At 45.9% G+C, this 20,083-nt stretch overlaps 1 protein-coding gene across 1 annotated transcript in view; it reads right to left on the bottom strand.

The window, feature by feature from the left end:
* The window catches only part of TENM2 (teneurin transmembrane protein 2), a 979,370-nt gene that overhangs the window by 138,174 nt on the left and 821,113 nt on the right, over nucleotides 1–20,083 (bottom strand). The window contains exons 11-12 of the mRNA XM_024753416.1: nucleotides 17,540–17,740; nucleotides 15,655–15,840 (exon numbers count right to left, since the gene is read on the bottom strand). Of these exons, the coding sequence (XP_024609184.1) occupies nucleotides 15,655–15,840; nucleotides 17,540–17,740 (387 nt within the window). The remainder of the gene's footprint in view (nucleotides 1–15,654; nucleotides 15,841–17,539; nucleotides 17,741–20,083) is intronic.

A 20,083-nucleotide genomic window follows, 5' to 3' on the forward strand; every position in this document is an offset into this window, starting at 1 on the left:
ACAGGTTTACACTCTGCTGTACTGGAGTCTTCCTTCTGGGTCATGCCTGCAAAGCCCATGGAAGGAGTTCCCCTGAGGAGAGCAAGACAGACGGCACATATGCCCAAGAAGCCGAGGGGAAGGGGCTGGGCAGGGGGGACTGTGTAGGAAAGCCCTTGAGCCCAGTCATGGAGGGGAAGTGATGGCAGTGACAGAGCTCCAATCACTGATGGTCAGTGTTACTTCCTTGGCTGTTCTCCCCAAGGCAACTCAGGGAAGATCCTCGTTCCTGGCCCTTTACTGCACTGCTCTAGCCCTTGCGCCTGTTTTACACGGCCATTCCCACTAATCCACCGTGGCCACAGAGAGGGCACACGTGCCAGCTCAGTAAGGGAAAGACTTCTCCTCTACCATCATAATTCTATCAGACTGAGGAAGAGAAAGGGACATAGGGACCTCAAGCAGCATGAATTATTCAGGCATGGTTAGTAAAATACAGGTATCCAGATTCCTGAAGATACCTATCTGGAGTTTCTAGGTCTTGAGCACTTGCAAAGGTAGCATTTCAGAGCATGGCATTAGACCAATGACCAATGCAGAGACGTGTTGTAATGGGTGCGGATGTACCACACTGGGCCTGCTGAGAAGTCAGATGGGTGCACACACATGCATGCACACACAGACGTGTACGCACTCACACGCACAGCACAGGAATAAGTTACTGGCTCAGTTGGCCTATACTGTTGAGATCTGGGGCTGAGCTGTCAACTGGAGCAGATGCAAGGAATAGAAGCCAGAGAGGGCAGCAGAGGAGGCAGTACTGGAAACCCTGCCCATGCTTCTTGAATGCCGTATTTGCCAATCGTGTAGACCGTGGATTGAAACCAATGAGTCGACCTGGCTGCCTCGTGTCAAGTCCTTCCTGACGCTGTTCACCGTGTATTGGGGGGCAAGAGCCTCCTGCTGGCCTCACAGGCTTGTTGTGAGGTTGACTGAGGCAACACAAAGTCTTTGAGCTCCTTGGAGAAAAATTCACCATGTAAGTGCAAAGTATCACCGTTATATCAGGATAATGAGACGCCCGCCAGCTTAAACCAGTCACCAGGAGAGGTGGGGTATCAAAGAAAAGAAGGCAAAGCTATGCAAGTCTCAATCCAGGCAAATGATGTTTCCTCATTCAGCACTCAGCTTTCACTGGAGATGTCAGTGGCCACAGATGGGTGTCTCGTTTGGCCCCCAGTTGATGGGTGTCTCGTTTGGCCCCCAGTCTTGTTTGAATGGCTTGTACAGCATTTGCATAAATTTTGAGTTGCTTGCCAACATTTAAACGTTGGGAGAGTATGCGTACCAATCTGGATCTCCGGCTTCTACTGAAGAAGTGGAAAATTTGGCAAAACCAGGCTTGCATTTCTACATGGCAACATTCAGCCAGTGGCGGGTTGTGTCTGCCCTCCACAGATAGGGCCTTTAGTTTCCAGATTATTTCCAATCCTTACCATTTTACACCCTATTTAATGCACTTACTTATTCTGGGCTTGCCTCACCCACGTAGGGGTGTTTGAATTTACATCTTCTTCTATAGATTTGGCCCTCCCTCCCCTCCCCATAGTCAACAAAGATACTGAATGCATGGTGCCCTCATTATCCGAATCTAGGTTAAGCACCCCCAACAGAGGAGAGGCCTGTCTGCCAGCTCCTGCCAGGGGAGAACTTGGTTTCTCCCGCACCCTCCTCTAGCCAGTAATTCTACCTGAAAACCCCACAGTTTTCTTACTTAGAGATGTCCAAGCAGTAATCCAACTAAATTAGATTATAAGCATCTAAAGGTTGCCCTAATAAAAAAAAATATAGATACAGCTAGCAGAAGATGAGACTTAATTAACGAGTGCTGTTTAACTGATCAAGCTGTGCCATATATGGAGGATTAAAAGATAAAAAAGGAGAGGAGGGAAAATCAAATTTTAATGAGTTGCCATCTTCATTTGATTTAACTAAATGTCTTCCATTTTGGAAATATTAACACTTATGAGGGAGTCATTTGTGTGTATCCACACAGTTTGATACCTGACTGCTTCCTTTTCTGTAATTACACTGTGTTACAAAGGAATTTAAACTACCATTTGAAGTACAGGGCTTCTATTCTTACATTGATCTCCTTGGGAAGCTATGAGCAAAGCATGGTGTAGAAAAATAAGCCAAAAATATTGGTAGAAACACCAGGAGGGTGTCCCAACTTAGAAAACAGCAAAGTCTCATGCAGTCAAAAAGGCAGTAGAGGTCTAGGGTTCCTCAGGCTGTCAACCGCCCCTCTGCAAGTCACTTCTCATCCCTGCTGCCCCAGGGGCTCCCACGGAAGAGGGGAGGGGGCGTGTGCTACAGCCAGCTCACAGTAGGCACTTCATAAATGTTTCATGACGAATGAATGAACGCAGTTGCCATTGCCCAGCTAGAACCAGAGAGAGGAAGTATGGACCCCAGACGTGGCATGCAATGAAACACATGTGGCTCTCCTGTTTATTACACCCACGTTCCTGCAGTTGGCAGTCGGATCCACCCTGGGACATTTCTACCGCCCTCCCTGCTTTACACTTACTCCTTGGGTTCTCCCTTCTTAAAGGAACAGAATCCAGGTGTTCCAAAGAGCTCCTCCTGCAAGAGTGAAATCAGAGGAAGGGCCCAGACACCTGGCTTAACACATGAGGTCTAGTACCCCGGCCTCTCTTTCTGGACTTTTGGGCTCCTTCCTATGCATTGTTGTATCCTATCCCTACTGCTTTCTTAACTGCTTACTCCATGAAGACACAGTGGGGATACTACAGTAAAGGCACAAAGAAGTGCTGTTCATGATGACTAAGCCAACATTTACGGAACATCAAGCACTGTGGTAAGTGCTTCACCTATAAGTGAAGCCCTCACAACAGTAGGGCATGGGTGTTATTAATTTCCAATTGACAGACGGGAGAAACCAAAGCTTACTGAAGATACACACACTGCCAAAGGTCACCCGACAGGCAATGGATTTGAAGCCAGGCCTGTTTCATTCACACATTTAATCTTTTTGCTACATACTTCCTTACACCAGCCCCTCCCTGCGAACGCACGATAACTACAGTAGTAACTATATGAGCACTGACAATGAGCGTTCACAGTTAGCAGAGAGGGAAGATGTTACAGTCTATAGACAGGATGTGGTAGCTGTTGAGAGTCTGGAGTGGGTATTGATGTATATTATGTGTTTCAAGCTGTTTAATTCTGGGTAGACCGTTTTCGGCGCTAGGCTTTTCTACGATATGAAAACATTTCCTGTATCAGACCCCCAGAGAGCAGGTCTGTAAGTGAACAGATACAGATCTTTCTTGGCTCCATTAAATGGAGATACAAAGTTAAATCAATTCATATTCAAAGTATGGTGAGAAGCTGATAGCAACTTGCTTCAGGGACCCGACTCGACTTGCTTGCGTTCCTGGGTTAATAGGAAGAAGCTAGTTTCTCTCAACATCTTCAATCTCCCTCCCTATTCACAGGCGGGCGTTGCTATCACCAGCAACATCTGGGCTTCCTGAGCTCACATACACCTAACGTAGAGAAACAATCTCACTGCCTCTTGCCAGGATGCTCTCTCGCAGGGCCAAGCCACTACGTTTGAGTTTCGTGTCATTAGACAGTGTGTCTCTTGGATGGAGTAGCGTGACCACTGAGTGACAGCTTGCTAACATGTTGGAATCAAATCAGGTACAAATGTTTCCTCTGTGTTGTGAGGTGGCTGTTTTATAATCTTTGGGGGCTCCTACCCCCGACATTGATTCTAGATGAGACAAGGCTGCCTGGCAAGCCCTCTTGAAGTTAAAGCATAATTAAAAAAATAAAGAAATGCAATTCACACTTAGCAGAGCCCATCACTCTGCCTACAGCTTTAGACAGATGACGCTTCTGGGCCAGGCTCTAACCAACTTCATTGCTAATTTGACCAGGCGCTGCTGCGGCTGAACTTGGAATTCGTGGCCCAGGATCTTCAGCAAATTTTTTTTTTTTTTTTTTTTCTGCGCTTTCTTTCTCTTTTTCTTTTTTAACATCTTTACTGCAGTATAATTGCTTTACAATGGTGTGTTAGTTTCTGCTTTATAACAAAGTGAATCAGCTATACGTATACATATGTCCCCATATCTCCTCCCTCTTGTGTCTCCCTCCCTCCCACTCTCCCTATCCCACCCCTCTAGGTGGTCACAAAGCACCGAGCCGATCTCCCTGTGCTATGCGGCTGCCTCCCACTAGCTATCTGTTTTACGTTTGGTAGTGTATATATGTCCACGCCACTCTCTCACTTCATCCCAGCTTACCCTTCCCCCTCCTCATATCCTCAAGTCCATTCTCTAGTAGGTCTGTGTCTTTAATTCCTCCTGGACAACAATTACCTGGGGCTTTCTGTCTCTAGAACGCTGGTTAACCCTTGCTTTCTCTGGCAGGATGTAGTTTTTGTGATGTATAGTTTGGCCCGCTGGGTGATGCTGGGTGCCATGCATGATTAGGGCAAGCAGCCTCAAAGAACTGTGCCCGAAACTGCTGGAAACCTAGAGTCTAGGGGACATGGAAGCAGTTCCCTCTCCCTTCCTCCTGGGACATGGCTATTAGGAAGGTGGGAGGCCACAGGGACTCTTTGATTGACAGTTGAGCTGGCTGAAAACGGAAGCAACCTTAAGAGTCAGCTGTGTAGACGGTAGGGGTCCCAAGGCTAAGTTGGGATTCAGAGCCTGGCCGTGTTTGGAGAACTTGTGAGCATCCCTCACTGTCCCTGGGTCTATAGAAGGTGTCTGAGGATGAACGCAGGTGAGGAAACAGAAAGGATCCTGTGGTCTGTTCTACAGCCCAGCCCTGGGACAAAACCTTGAAGTATGGGAGAGGGGCTATAGGCAAAAAATGAAGGGCCGTTTTCTCAAAGGAACATGTTACCAGCTGATAAAGTCTCCTAGCGTGGCAGAGTGTGGCATTCTCTCCTTCTGTGTGTAAACACAGCAGGGCTTCAGTAGGGTGGGTGCTGAGGGTCCTGGCTGGTACACCCCTGGCGTGGACCCGGGCAGTAGGGGAAGTATCCTAGGGTTCCCCTTAACTGCATTTTGTAGGCAGCCTCACTGAGGGGACTGAGCTAGAAGAATCTGAATGGGCTAAAGATGAACATGTGAGACATATTTGGAAACTTCTAGGAATGTCTGGGGTGAGGGTGGGGAGGAAGCTTTGCAGTTGGGATGAACCGTAAAATTGAAGAAGTGATGTAACTCATTCCTTACCGGTGGGACAGACTTGCAGGGCTTGGGGCAGTGTGGGATCTGTCAGCCTTGGAACAGAACTCATGGAGGGCTAGACTGTGACCCTATTCTATTTCATGCATGTCTCATGTTGCCTACTGGTCTCATTTTGACTATTATCCCAGCTCACTTGGAAAAGTATATAAACTCTCCTGAATTAATCTCCCCGCTTGACACTTGTTGACTAAGACGAGTCAGCCACATCTTCAACCGTTTGGGCACAGAAAGAGGGTAACGTCACCATGGACCACAGAGTAAGGTCATTTATGGAGAATCCCATGGTGAAAGCAATGGGAAAAGACTGAATAGGCTCCTGAAGGATCTTAATCATCAAAAAAACACTGGCTGGTAGCTTTTAATTACTTTGCAGATGTTGAATCCTATCATTGAGGACCAAGCAGGCCTCCCCTGTACTGATTACAATGAAAACATGTTTTTAAAAACAAACACTTTACTTAAAGCCAGGGATACTTTTCTAATTAGAGGAAAGATTAACTAAATGCATTTTCTCTTGTAATTTAATCCGTTTTAATTATCCCGAGAATGTTTATGATGAAATACTCAACTTTCTCCGAGCTGCTACTTGGCGAGGTTGCTTTCTTTATTACTCATGAAGGGAAAGGCTGAGAGATCGTCAGTGGTATGAAGGCCTCTGCGAGTCTGGCTATAACGATACATAGAAATGCACGATGGCAAGGATAGAAGAGGAGAGCAATAATCCCTGACTTCGACTGGCGAGTTTTCAAAATGATGGTACCCGGGCTTCCCTGGTGGCGCAGTGGTTGAGAGGCTGCCTGCCGATGCAGGGGACACGGGTTCGTGCCCCGGTCTGGGAAGATCCCACATGCCGTGGAGCGGCTGGGCCCGTGAGCCATGGCCGCTGAGCCTGCGCGACCGGAGCCTGTGCTCCGCAACGGGAGAGGCCACAACGTGAGAGGCCCGCGTACCGCAAAAAAAAAAAAAAATAAATAAATAAATGATGGTACCCTATTTTCCAAAAGCAATAAAGGCAAGCCTTTGAAAAAGAGCTTGTGAAATAGAATGCTGTGAAAAAAGCGGGTTAGTATAAGAGTGAACCCCACGAGGCAGGCAACTTGGGAGAGAATGCGAAATCTGTTTCTTCCATAAACATCTGGGATATCCGGTATGACTCCTGATAGCCCAGGAAATGAGCCAGGGAATTGTAAAGAATCCCCAGATATGACCCCTGGGTTATGCTCCAAGGAGTCGAGCAATTGCAGCCTGGGAGGAATGCGGGTAATTGTGAAGTTTATTGGGCTGAATAGGGACAGACCAGTGAGAGTCTTCACTCTCCAAAGAGCATGTGTGCTACTCAACTGAGTCGAAGTTGAGGCTCCTAGGTCATTCTTTGATGCACAGAGCCAGGCAGATAGAATCTTAGAACCCAGAGTCATGAGGAACGAGAAGGAGTAAGGGAAGGCGAGACCAGGACAAGGTGTTCTAAGACACACTGAGCTGACAACATCCTCAAATGTAAGAAATACCAGATTTCTTCTTAAAGGAGAACAGATTCCTACCAAAGGCCTCCAGAATATGTCTGTGGTCCCTATATGGAGAAACACTGGCTTAAAGAACTGAAGTTTTATTCTCTTCAAATAATAACAGAATTCCAAAGTAATATTTCAAGGGAAAAGTTTTTTTCCTTTTGAAGTATACTTATGGTCAAAAGGAAACCCAGAATTAAAAATAACTTCTCAGAGAACTCTTGGCTACCCCTGGATATGTCCAAGAGGTCTAGTTTGGGGAACTTTGGTTGAAAGCAGCAAACCCCCATTTCACAATTGTATTAATATTAACCTGTATTAACCTAAGGATATTCAGAGGTTTGGCTTCGTGTACAATTGGGCTGTTTGGTAAAATAAGCAGGTTCAATTCCAGGTAAGAGAGGCAGTTTCTCTGTTAGGACCAGATGCCAGCAGGTTACAGAACAAACCTTTGGGAAATGGAGAGTGGGTAGGTGTTATTCTCGACATGCTGCTAACTGCTTGATGGATTGAGGGCAGATGTGTGAGAGGGAGACTGAAGGTAGCAGAACTGTCTTAAAGAGAAGTTGATTCTGATAATCCTCCCCTGTGCCCTGTCTTACGTTGGTAGTAGATAATGATGGTGATAATGGGGGATAATGATGATGATGTTCGCTCACATTGATTTGGCTTTTACTTTATGATGGGCACTGGGCCAACTACTTTACATATAACCCAACGAGGGAGGTCGTATTCGGTATTCTCATTTTACAGACAAACTGAGGCACACAGAGGTTAAGGAATCTGCTCGGATTTGATCTCAGGTAGACTGACACGAAAGACTGTGTCTTAATCCCTTCATTATCATGCTTGCATTGCTCAAATGCAAGTGACGTGGATATAGTCAGGTGGACCTCTACTTTAACACCATCTCTTTTTTAATTAGGAAATACAAATATATCCAAAGAAGGCACACAGATCGCCAACAGGCACGTGAAAAGATGGTCAACATAGCTAATTATTAGAGAAGTGCAAATCAAAACGACCATGAGGTATCACCTCACACCGGTCAGAATGGCCATCATTAAAAAGTCTACAAGTGGGCTTCCCTGGTGGTGCAGTGGCTGAGGGTCCGCCTGCCGATGCGAGGGATGTGGGTTCGTGCCCCGGTCCGGGGGGATCCCACATGCCGCGAGCGGCTGGGCCCGTGAGCCATGGCCGCTGAGCCTGTGCGTCCGGAGCCTGTGCTCTGCGACGGGAGAGGCCACAGCAGTGAGAGGCCCGCGTACCACAAAAAAAAAAAAAGTCTACAAGTAAGAAATGCTGGAGACGGTGTGGAGAAAAGGGGACCCTCCTACACTGTTGGAGGGAATGTAAATTGGTGCAGCCACTATGGAAAAGAGTATGGAGGTTCCTCAAAAAACTAAAAATCGGGTTGCCATATGAGCTGGCAATCCCACTCCTGGGCATATATCTGGACAAAACCATAACTCGAAAAGATGCATGCATCTCTATGTTCATAGCACACTATTTACAATAGCCAAGACATGGAAACAACCTAAATGTCCATCGACAGGTGAATGGATAAAGAAGATGTGGTGTATACACACACACACACACACACACACGCTGGAATATGACTCAGCCATAAAAAAGAATGAAATAATGCCATTTGCAGCAACATGGATGGACCTAGAGATTATCATACTAAGCGAAGTAAGTCAGACAGAGAAAGACAAATACCATATGATATCACTTATATGTGGAATCTAAAATATGACACAAATGAACCTATCTATGAAACAAATAGAATCACAGACATAGAGAACAGACTTGTGGTTGCCGAGGGGGAGGGGGTTGGGGAAGGGATGGAGTGGGAAGTTGAGGTTAGCAGACTTCAGCTAATTTATACAGGATGGATAAACAACAAGGTCCTACTGTACAGCACAGAGAACTATATTCAATATCCTATGATAAACCATAATGGAAAAGAATATTTAAAAAGGGAATGTATATATATGTATAACTGAATCACTTTTGCTGTACAGCAGAAATTAACACAACATTCTAAATCAACTATACTTCAATAAAAAATTTTAAAAAAGAAACACAAACATAAATGGACAAAAAGAAACACAAATATAAACCACTGAAGGAAGTTTTTCAATGCACAGAAGCATTCTCTAGGTAAATCAGATATAAACTGGAGCTGAGATGAGCAGACAATCAGACTAACAAAATTCACAACGTATCATCGGCAAAACCAACACTCTGCTGTATCCATCCCTTTGATGTAAAGTGTATCAGTATATTATGGGAATCTACCTGGAGACCCTCCCTGACCTTATAGAAGAGAGAAAGATTTGATTGTCCTGGAGTGGACCATTCCATTTGATGCATATATATTTGCATCAAAAGTAATAAACTTCTGGAGATGGACAGGTCCTTCGAGATCATCTCATCCAAGTGTGTTCTAAATCTAGTCAATCACATATTGCATTCGTGACATTTGCAATATCTACAGTGTTATTTACTTAATATTTTTCTTCAAATTTACTTAGGCCTAATATCACTACCTGCTTTTTCAACATCCCTAAGCATTGATGCCCTTGTAACCATGAGTTTAACGAGCTAGTTATGGTTTTTCCTAATATTTCTTTTTAAAAGCCCCATATAACCAGTCAATAAAATACATTTGCACACCAACAAAAACATCTCATGTTGGTGGACCACACTCTAGAAAGCAGTGATGTGGTTCACCCCCCTCATTGGCCTTGGGAAGAAACTAAGGTCAGAAAGGTTGGGTGACTTCTCAAGGGCACCCAGAATGTTCGTGGCACAGTCAAGCCTAGAACACAGAGCTCCTGTCCTCTGTCCATTTATTCTTCATGATACCACAATGATCAGATAGCAAGTGATGAGAAAATGCCCATCATGAACATCTTATGGAGTTCATTGCTCCAGGGCCCTCTCTGCATTCCCTTTTTCTTTAATATAAAGTCTTGAGTGTATATTGTGGAACCCAAGACTGAGAGTCTTGGAAGAAATGTTGATTCTTTGTAAAAGCTCAAGCGACCAAGTACTCACTACACACACTCAGGGAGTGCAGCCCATTTTCCAACAGCTCTTATTCTTTGATGTTTTCCTTTCTTTTGAGTCTGGAATCTTCCTCATGCTAACTCTCACCCATGGGTTTCTGTTCTAAGAGTTCCATACTGTTTTTAGTTCTTTGCTCTTGTGAAGGCGGTGATACCTCGTATCAAGCTATCTACTTGTTGGATCTGGCCTTGTCCCTGCGGGCCACGTGCTAGTACATCAAGGGGACCCTCTGAAACATGAAGGTGATGGTACAAGGAATGCTCCAACTCACTGTCTCCCCACAGAACTATAACTGCAAGACTTCTTCCCCTCTTTTCTTTTTTGATGAGACCTCCTTTTCTGCTGGGGCATATGTTACTAAATCACATAGAAAGTCATACCAAAAAAATGTTTCCATTTAAACTAGAGGATGGTTGAGCCATAAAGCCAGGGGGAGCTTTGTGTCTATCTAGTCTACCTTCCCCTGAAAGGCCCTCTTCAACATCTAGGCTAAGAAACTAAACACTTTCAGCTACGAGAGTCTCACTACTTGCGAGGCAGTTTTTTTCCCTTTCATTATATTCCACTTTTTGCATTGAGTTGAAAATGGGTTCCTATAACTTCTACCTCCAGGGCCTTGTTCTGAGTTTGGGTAGGAAACCTGGGCAGACTGCCTGACCCAGACGTGAAGAGAACTTCTGGGCATGTGGTGATTCCTGATCTTCAATGAAAAGGCTCACATTTTGGCCTACGTGTAGGAAAAAAAAAAGCAGCAGTGGAACATGTCCTACTGTCTGCTGCCCATAATCTTAAACAGTGAAGAACTATCACTTTAGGCTTTCACTTCAAAAAATAGGGAGATCTTGGGGCTTCCCTGGTGGCGCAGTGGTTGAGAGTCCGCCTGCCGATGCAGGGGACACGGGTTCGTGCCCCGGTCCGGGAGGATCCCACGTGCTGTGGAGCGGCTGGGCCCGTGAGCCATGGCCACTGAGCCTGCGCATCCGGAGCCTGTGCTTCGCAACGGGAGAGGCCAAAATGATGAGAGGCCCGCGTACCACAAAAAAATAAATAAATAAAAATGGAGATCCTAGTACAGGTTCCAATAAGAGCCCCCGGAGGAATAGGTTAATGAACCAATCAGAGAATTAGCTGCTTCCAAAGACCCAGTGGGAAGGATGGCTCCGCAGTGGCTAATTTTATCTCAACTTGATATCTCATTGTAGAGTCATGAAAGCTCAAATGTTGAAGGATAATAGCTACAAGAAAAAAAAAAGTTTCCATAACTTAAATGAAGCTGGAATGAGATGCAGAAGCAGCTGTACTCAGTCTGAAGTTGGTTCTTTTTTTTTTTGGCGGTACGCGGGCCTCTCGCTGTTGTGGCCTCTCCCGTCGCGGGGCACAGGCTCCGGACGCGCAGGCTCAGCGGCCATGGCTCACGGGCCCAGCCGCTCCGCGGCAAGTGGGATCTTCCCAGACCAGGGCACGAACCCGTGTCCCCTGCATCGGCAGGCGGACTCTCAACCACTGCGCCACCGGGGAAGCCCTGAAGTTGGTTCATTTTGACAGTCGTTTTCTTCCTGACCTGTTCCCTGTAGCTCCGGAGCCCTCTCCCTCTTGAACTGTGACCCTGTCTACTCCTGATGACAATCACTTAATCAGCACATCAGATTGTCGCACGGCTGGTTTTACCTTGGGTAAAGATTCATTTTCCTTATTAACATCACAAGAACCCAGTTCTTTCCCCAACCAATTAAAGAGGAAAAATAGAAGGGTCCCAGTGCGATAGAGGGAAAAGAAAACTGTTCTGACTTGTGGTACAGGAGCAGGTTACTCAGTCCCACACGATCCTGGGAATCCAGTCCTCACGATTCTGAAATGCAGCTGGAGGTCAGGACCACATAGAAAAAGTAAACAGACTGGAATAACCGTTATAGACATTGCTCACTACCCAGATACCAAAGAGTTCAGCTAGGGTCAGAGCCTAGTTTTGGTGGATTTACTCTGGGTGTGTGTTAGCCTGTATTATTTAGAGTGGATATCTGGACAGCTTACGATAATAGCAGCAATCCTCAATGAGCATTTTGCTTTCCTCCGTGTAGTCTCCAGCAATAAGAACTTTGGTCTCTCCCTGTATTTTGCCCGACTATTCTGCTTGAGGAACATGTTAACATTTACTCTGTTTCTTTATAAGAGATGTTTATCTGAGTTGACTCTAGTTCATAGAGATTTCTGAGTTATTCTACGGTTCCTTTACGCCCTGGTGTTACAGACTTTGAATAGACCGCTGAGGTTGAATCCACAGTATTAATAAGGGGTGGTGGGAGGGATGGCAGGTGATAGGAACAACAACCCATTTTAGGATTATGTTTAAAGAATGAAACTAGTCTAACCACACAATGTGCCTTCTGACTTATTCATATGAGTAAACTGCAGCCTATTCAAATAATGCTAATATATTCCAAAGAGATACGTGAACTGTGGTTGATTTAGATTCAACGTCTATTTCTCCTCTCTGCAATTCTGGAGATTTTCGCCATACTCTGTATTTAACTTGTTAGAAAGAGTTAATAAAAGATCATTGCTTGGTAGAATCCAACCTGTTGGCAAGTTAGCTCTACCAGTTAACACTGAAATGTTATACCTTATATTTAAATCTTTAGCAATATGTATTAAATATCCAAATATAAAAGAATAATTTGGTTGAAAAAATTCCAGAAACGCATCTGACCAAGCGTGGATAGATCCTGGTGATTCTACTTGATTGAGTTCTGGAAGGCTGTGCTTTTATCCTCATCCCTTTCCCCCCTGCATCTGTCTTCTTGCTTCCTTGGGTAAAATAAACTTGATACACCAGGACTGATGTGAAATGCTTAGCTGACTCTTTGCAATGACCCTAAGAAAACTGTCGCACCATGACCTTTTGAAAATAGACCACAGACAACCCAAGCACCCACCGCTTTGCCCTATCCCGAACCTCCCAATGCAATTATTTTTTTTTTTTTGCAGGCTAGGTGCCATCTCATTCTTATTTATTTTCTATTTTCAAAATATAGCATTTGAGGCTCTGCTTGAAAGGGGCCAAAGAGCCCCTCTTTCTTTTCTGACCGTCAGTATCCCCGAGGAGGAGGACTGATTCTGGGCTTGTAAATTGAGCCATTCACTTTAGAGTGAATCGACAGGAGAGTCTGCTCAAAATAAAAGATGAAAACTCCATGAAACAGCTCCGGGGGGCAGAGGTTGAAAAGCAAAAGGAGCAATTACATGTGTACGAACACCTCTAGATTTTGAATAGCAAATCTCACCAACCAAGGAATGCTTGGCTTTTTCTGAGCAAAGCCCAGTGAATGTACATCTGTGGGGAGGCGGCACTGATACTACTGATAAAACCACAGAGCCCTCATTTCTCACAAGGACAGACTCTGGTGATAAAGAGCTTTATGACATACGTAGTGCGAGCTCAGGAAGTCATGAGATGAAGGAGAGACTCTCCTGGGACGTCACGAGCTTCATTTGGGGGAGCTTTACTTGGCATATACACCTGCACCTTCTCTGTTTCTCAAGAGCTCACGGAGCCGTGAAACTTGAACTAGACACTTCAAGTAGCAAAAACACCTTTCTCTAATTCATCTCACCCAAAGGGCTGGCTAGAAAGAATCATCTCCCGTGTTCTCCTGCTGGCCACATCCTCACCATCTTCTATGAGACTCAAGTTACCATCTTCCCATTTCATCTTCAAAGGCCCCAGAGACATTTCCACGCAACAGTTGTTCTCTCTCCACTCGCTCTCTGTGACATTTGGACCCTTCCCTTTCTCTTGGCCCCCGATGGCCTTCAAGTCACAATTGGTATCCTTTCTCTAAAGTGAATGTTGACCCTCTTCTCTTTTCTCCTCCCTCTCTGCCAACACTTGCGCAACTCTCCAATTCAGGGGTTGGCCAGTTTTTTCCTGTCTTTTTTGCACCAGACAACAAATGGCTTTGTGGACCACGTTGCCATGACTTAAGGCCAAGGTGCAGTGCAGAAGCTGCTGATACACCCACACATGGGTGTGGCTGTTCTCTACTAACACTTCGTTTAAGGGACACTGAAATTGGAATTTCACATGACTGTCATGTGTCAGGAAATATTTTTCTTTCAACCCTTAAAAAAATGTAACTATTCTTAGCTCGTAAGCCACAGAGCAACAGGCAGCAGGCTAGATTTGGTCCGCACCCCCACCTACAGTTCTCCGACCTCTGCTCTAATCCATCAGGGCTGCCCTCCTGTGAGCTCTTCCCAGAGTAGAGATGAGTTGTAGGTAGGACAGAGTCAGCAGGCATCCCTGTGGGATGCTAAACCCTCGGCAGATGCGGGAAGGGGGGAGCAAAGGGGAGGCCGAGGCTGGGTTGTGTGAACTGAGGCAAAGGGGGATTTTCTACCTAAAGGCTACTGGTTGGCAAGAGCTCTTTTGGGGAGGGAGACTGGGGGCAACGGAGGTATGAGGGCGGGGAGGGTCTGTATTTAGATCACACCAAGCATGCAAAAGTATATCAAGAGGAGCACCCCTGAAGAGTGGGAGCTATTAATAAGGATTTTAAACTGTCTCAGTATTGGGCTGTGCACTTCCTTCCCTTGAAAGCCTTCTGAATTATCCCCCAGACTCTGCAGGGAACTGAAGATGAAAGCGGCTGCAGGGGGAACGGGATCTGGAGCATCATTGAACGATTGCAAAAACAATTCACTGCCAACAGACTGTCCCGGCAGGGTCCCAGTGCTATGGTCGTGGCCTGGATAGGCACGCTGCCCCTCGGATGCCCAATTAGATAGAACTGGGGGAAACCTAATGCAGAGAGCACTTTCTCTCTGCTTGACCACCCAAATGAACAGCATGGGAAACTGAGTCTGAGCTCATGAGTCAGCCCTGGAGAAGCTCCTAACCCTGCCTCTCACTCCAGGTGCCTGGGGTCTTGGGGCTAGGACAGAGGGGAGGGCCCCCAACTCAATGGCTAGAATCAAAGGTAAGTTCAAGGGGCCATGTTAGTAGTTTGGATAGAGACTTCTCCGAGAGTTTCCATGCAAGCACGTGGCCGCAGCCAGCTTGGCACGAAACCAACCCCAAACCGTGACACAAACAAAACCAAAACCGAAGAAACTTGAGAAGTATTACTTCTTAAAGAAAATGACCTTTTAAGAAATATTCTCAGTCATCAAGCTTTATATATACAGAGAGGTGACTGAGTGAGAATGAAATGGGGCCAGAGGAGGAGACATTTTTCGATGGTGGTGGTGAGGGGAAGGGTCAGGAGCCCAAGGACAAAGCCTTGTCTTGGGACAACAAGGGGATGCTCAAACCTATTAGAGGGGTACCTGGTTACCCAGGAAACCTGGGAGTCCTGCCCTGCATCCAACCTGGTCTAAAAGAAGTGAGTTCAATTGTTGCCAGCAAGCAGGGATCCGGCTGGGAGGGTATTCAAAAAGGGGAGACTTGAAGACCACAGTCATTTGGGGTGCTTGAAACCTCCAGGCCCTGACCATTTCCCATGCGTGTGCATTTCCCTTCTCCACGATTAGTAATTTGGATGGATTTTCTTATCCGATCTGCTCCCTTTCCTCCCCATCTGGAATTCTGGAAAGAAGGGAAAGCCTTTTCCAATCAGGACCTTGCTTTTCCCTTCCCTACGCCCTGGGAGATTTGGAGAGGCAGCAGGAAATGCTGGAGAGCACTCGTGTCCCTGCAGGAACAGCCCGTTGCAACGCACGACCATCACTATAGATCTACGATTTATGAAAATAAAGCAAATATGTGCCTGTTTCGGTGCCTGCCGTTTGCCTACCAATGGTGCAGTGTTCACCATTCCAGCCCTCTCGGCATTCACATTTGCCATCTTTACAGGTCCCGTGCTCAATGCAGCGGGGGTGGCACACGCGCTGGTCACAAGCTGCGCCTGTCCAGCCCTCTTCACAGCGGCAGGCTCCCCCGATGCAGACGCCGTGAGTGCCACAGTCTACTGAGCACACTTCTGGAAGAAAAACAATGATTACAGCTCAACACCACAGCCGGGGAAACTGGAGGCCAGACCACACACATGGCCCGGGTCCCTGGAGCTGGCCCAAGGCCCAGAGGTATGTCATCCTGGGCGGCCTGTCTCTCCACTGGCTGGGTATTCATCCACTGTGAGGTAGTTTCTAGAGCAGCGTTCTCACAGTGGGGTCCCTGGACTGGCTGCAGTGCCATCACTGGGGAACTATGCGGAAATGCAACTTCTTATGCCCTGGTTGGTCCTCTTGACTTAGAAACGCGGGGAGTGGGACTTAGAAATCTGTTTTGTCAAGTCCTCCAAGTGTTTGTGATGTACACTGAAGTGTGAGAACCACTGCTCTAGGGCTGGAGACCACCCCAGGAAGAGGTCAGACATTGTTGCTCAACCAGTTTGGTAAAGCCACCCGGGAGGTGCCCACCTGAAAAGATACCTGCGGAGCCTGACTCCCCAGCCAGCTGGGATTCTTTTCCCTGTTGAGAGCCCGAACTGACCAGAGGCCAGTCAGAGACCCAGCGGCTCCAACCTCACTGATGACTGCAGGCCCAGCTGTCACCCAGATCGGCACCTTGGTGGCCATCATGACCGCTCTAATCGTGCTGCATTTACACAGCCTCTTTCTCGAAGGAGCTCAAAGTCTTTTGTGGTTGGGGAGGAGACATACAGACAGATATGCACTCTCTGGCATTCCAGACCTCTCACTCGAGGACAAGCGCGTGCCAGACATTCATCCTTATGACAGACTACTGAGGGAGGCATGGCTCATCGTGCCAGGGGAGGGGAGACCAGACCAGGAGGGTTAGTGACTCACTCCAAGTCACACAGCATGTCGGTAGCACCGCTGGGTCTTGGATCTAGGGCGCCCCCTCCCCCCATCCTCCACAGAGCTTGGCCTGGACCACCAGCATCAGAGCTGCAGGCAGAGGCAAGTGGGCTGAGAAGATACCCAAAATAGCCCACTTTAACTGACTCTTCCTTTTTTTTTTTCTTTCTGGAATAAAATATTCATTTCTTTCCCATTGTAGCAAAGCTTCGCATAGATTCCCTTCCTGATTGCCATGGTAATCTGACAGAAGGGGGCGGAAGGATGATGGCTTGCTTGGATAGGCGCTTGACAGTGTGAACGGAACCATTCTTGGAAAGGTGGAGACTGGCTTGAACTGTTGAACCATTCCATTTTAAGGTCACTAGGGAGGTAAGACACGTACTCTTAATTTTAGGAAAATAAAGGGTACAGTGTCACTTCATTATTTTCCTGTCACTGGAGTACTGCAGAGCTTTATAACAAGTTCACCTGGCACCCCGAGGGAGCATCTTTTCTCTTTTATAGGACATTCCATTCAGTTTGTCTGGGACTGAATTGTTCTGTTTTGTTTTCTGGTACCTTTAGGGAGCGTACATAAGAAAGCTATAATGCAAAGGGAAGCATTCCTCCCGGGCCCCTCATCCATTTGCAGTGATGAAACCAACGAGGCACAAGGACCAAGTGGTGTGTGTTTGTTTGTTCTTTTCTCAAGGATCAAAGACTTCATGACTGAGGATAGAGTAAGAGAGGTACTATGCAACTGACCAAAGTCCCTCCATCCCGAGTGGAAAGAGCAGATTCCCATCTGTTTGGGCTTTTGGAAGGAACACAGGGCATGAGCATCGGGGAAAGTGAGGAGAAAACCTCTTGGCTTACCGACGGAGCAGTCGGGACCCATCCAGTTGGGATCACAGCTGCAGAGGCCCGTATCGGGGAGGTAAGTGCCATGTCCACTGCACTGGTCTGGGCACTGGACCCTCGCCAGCTCACAGTTGAGGCCACCCCAGCCAGGGCTGCAAAGGCATTCTCCATTTACACAGACCCCATGGCTAGAGCATGTAGGATCCAAGCAATCAACTGAAAAAAAAAACAAAGAGGAAAAGTATTGATCACTCACGGGGGATGGGCCATGAAACACCAGTGGTTCACCAATTCCTACCCGCCTGCAAGCAAATGGAACAGCCCAGGTAGAATACCCATAAAGAATTAAAGACTTTTTATTTGTTAAAACACCAAATCTCAAACTTGAAGAGAATGTAGAGGAAAAAGGGGGATTTCTCAAGCAGAATCAGGAGGAACCAAATATAGAGATGTATCATCCAACCTTGAGAACCTTGTACTTAGAAGCATGAGTATCTTATTGAACCACATCAGGGCTTCTGAGACTGGACCATGAATGCTGGTGATGTCTCTACGTGTAATACCAAACCCGATCATCCCTCACTTTTGGAGAGAAAAGTAGAGAGGCTCAGTCTAACTTCACTAATACTTGACTACAGAAGGTACCAAACGATGAAAAAGAAAACCAGTGACACTCATGCATGAGTCACTTTCCTAATTAAGTTTCACTTAGGCTAAGTCTAAAATTAGTTTTCATTCCCTGAGCACACATCTACTGGAAGAAGTTAGTAAATGTGCGGGATAGAAGAGGTGAAGCTTGGGTGTGGAAGTGATCCCAAAGGGGTAACCTTCCTACACATAATCTTAGTAAAATGGATGGGTGAGTCTCTGGCTGTGGCACTGACCTCACCCAAGAGTGTTAATCAGGCGAATTCACGGTCAGATTCCAGTCATTGTTGTTCTTGCCAGTTTCATGGTCTGATTGCTTGGCCATCTCAGTAATCAGAGTGGCTATACATCCAGTAGTGACTTGAAGTTTATTACTCTGGAATCCACTCAAAGTCTTCAATCTTCCACTCAGCACTCAGTGGAGAGCAGTGAGCTGCAAGGGCCAGTTCTCAGGACAGGACTTTTTGTATGAGAATGTGACCCCAAACTTTGGACATCCATCCAGCCTAAGGATGGACAAATAGGGCTTTTTAGAGGAAGACCAGCGTCCTTAGGTATTCCTAGAAAATGATGCAGTGGCATTTGAACAGAGGGCACTGGCACACCGTGGGGTCTGAGTGGTGAACAGTGGTCTTACGTGAGTCTCAGATGGTGCCTTATGGATCAGAGCAATGGTGGGGGGCGGGGTCTTGTCATCTTATTTGACTAAGACATAAACTTCGCTCACTTTAACAGCTTGGAAATCAGGTCTGTTGGCCTAGATTAAAGCCTTTGCTTCTGCCATCAACTGGGGGCACAGCTTGAGGCAGAAATAAGAATTTTCAGCGTTAAGAGATGTTTTTTCAGGATCCCACTTGGACCTTCTCAGGAAGACGTTATTTATGGAAATCAGTTCAAAACTATTTGAGCCATGGGGAAGCAAAAGTTGTCATTGTTTTTTTTTTTTTTTTCATCAGGAATACTCTCAAAAAGGTACATTTCAGTGGCTTATTATTAGTTGGAGACGTTTATGATGATGTCATTTTCTCTGGTTACAATCACTTTAATGTTGAACTCACTGTCTTGGGGGCTATTACTCCTGAGGACATGAACCCTTTCTGACATTTTCAAATTTGCTCCATTCAGGAGGGTGGAGCACATCCGATGTAAATGAACTGAAAGATTCAAACACATGGAAGACATTCACAAAGAGGCTGTGCAATGTCTTTAACATCTCATGCCTCCCACAGTCAAGGGAATACAGTAGGTGCTCAATACATAATTGCTGTGAGGATAAACGGCGGACTTTGCCATAAGCATTTGTTGTTAATGAGACCAATTTCCAGCGTGAAGGACTGACAAGAAAGAGAAAAGGGTGCTAACAACGTCTTGCTTTTGGGAAGAATGCTATGCAATTTGGAATCTGCAAAACATGAACTCATTCATTCAGAATCAATCTTGTCCATATTCTTCTCATAAAAGAAAATCCCAAGGTTCTAGTGTTTCACTCTGTCCCCATTTCAAACACAGCAGAATCAAAATCTACACAAAAATACCTCATGTGCTATGTGCCTCAAAAATCACTCTCCATCTATAATTAGCCACTTAAAATGTTTGGTGAGGTGCCAATAGCTAGGAGTTCTCGAAAAACTGAAAAAAACTATCATATGATCTTTTTCTAAAAGGATGAAATAAAAAGTAATATACCAAAAAAAAAAAAAAAAAGGAAAAAAATGACACTTTTCTTCCAGATAAATTAGCTTTCGCTTCTCTAGCCTGAATTACAGTATGAAGGAAGGAGGAAAATCCATTGAGATCTATTAGCCCCGGAGTGGAATGTCGTCAAAAGAACCATTCATTGTATCTAGAAATATGAGATAAGCCTTTCTCAGGTCAGTGAAACCAGTAAACATGCCCTTTGTGCTATATAAT

The sequence above is a fragment of the Neophocaena asiaeorientalis genome, unplaced genomic scaffold (genome assembly GCF_003031525.2).
Source record: "Neophocaena asiaeorientalis asiaeorientalis breed wild unplaced genomic scaffold, Neophocaena_asiaeorientalis_V1.1 scaffold268, whole genome shotgun sequence".
Lineage (NCBI taxonomy): Eukaryota > Metazoa > Chordata > Mammalia > Artiodactyla > Phocoenidae > Neophocaena > Neophocaena asiaeorientalis.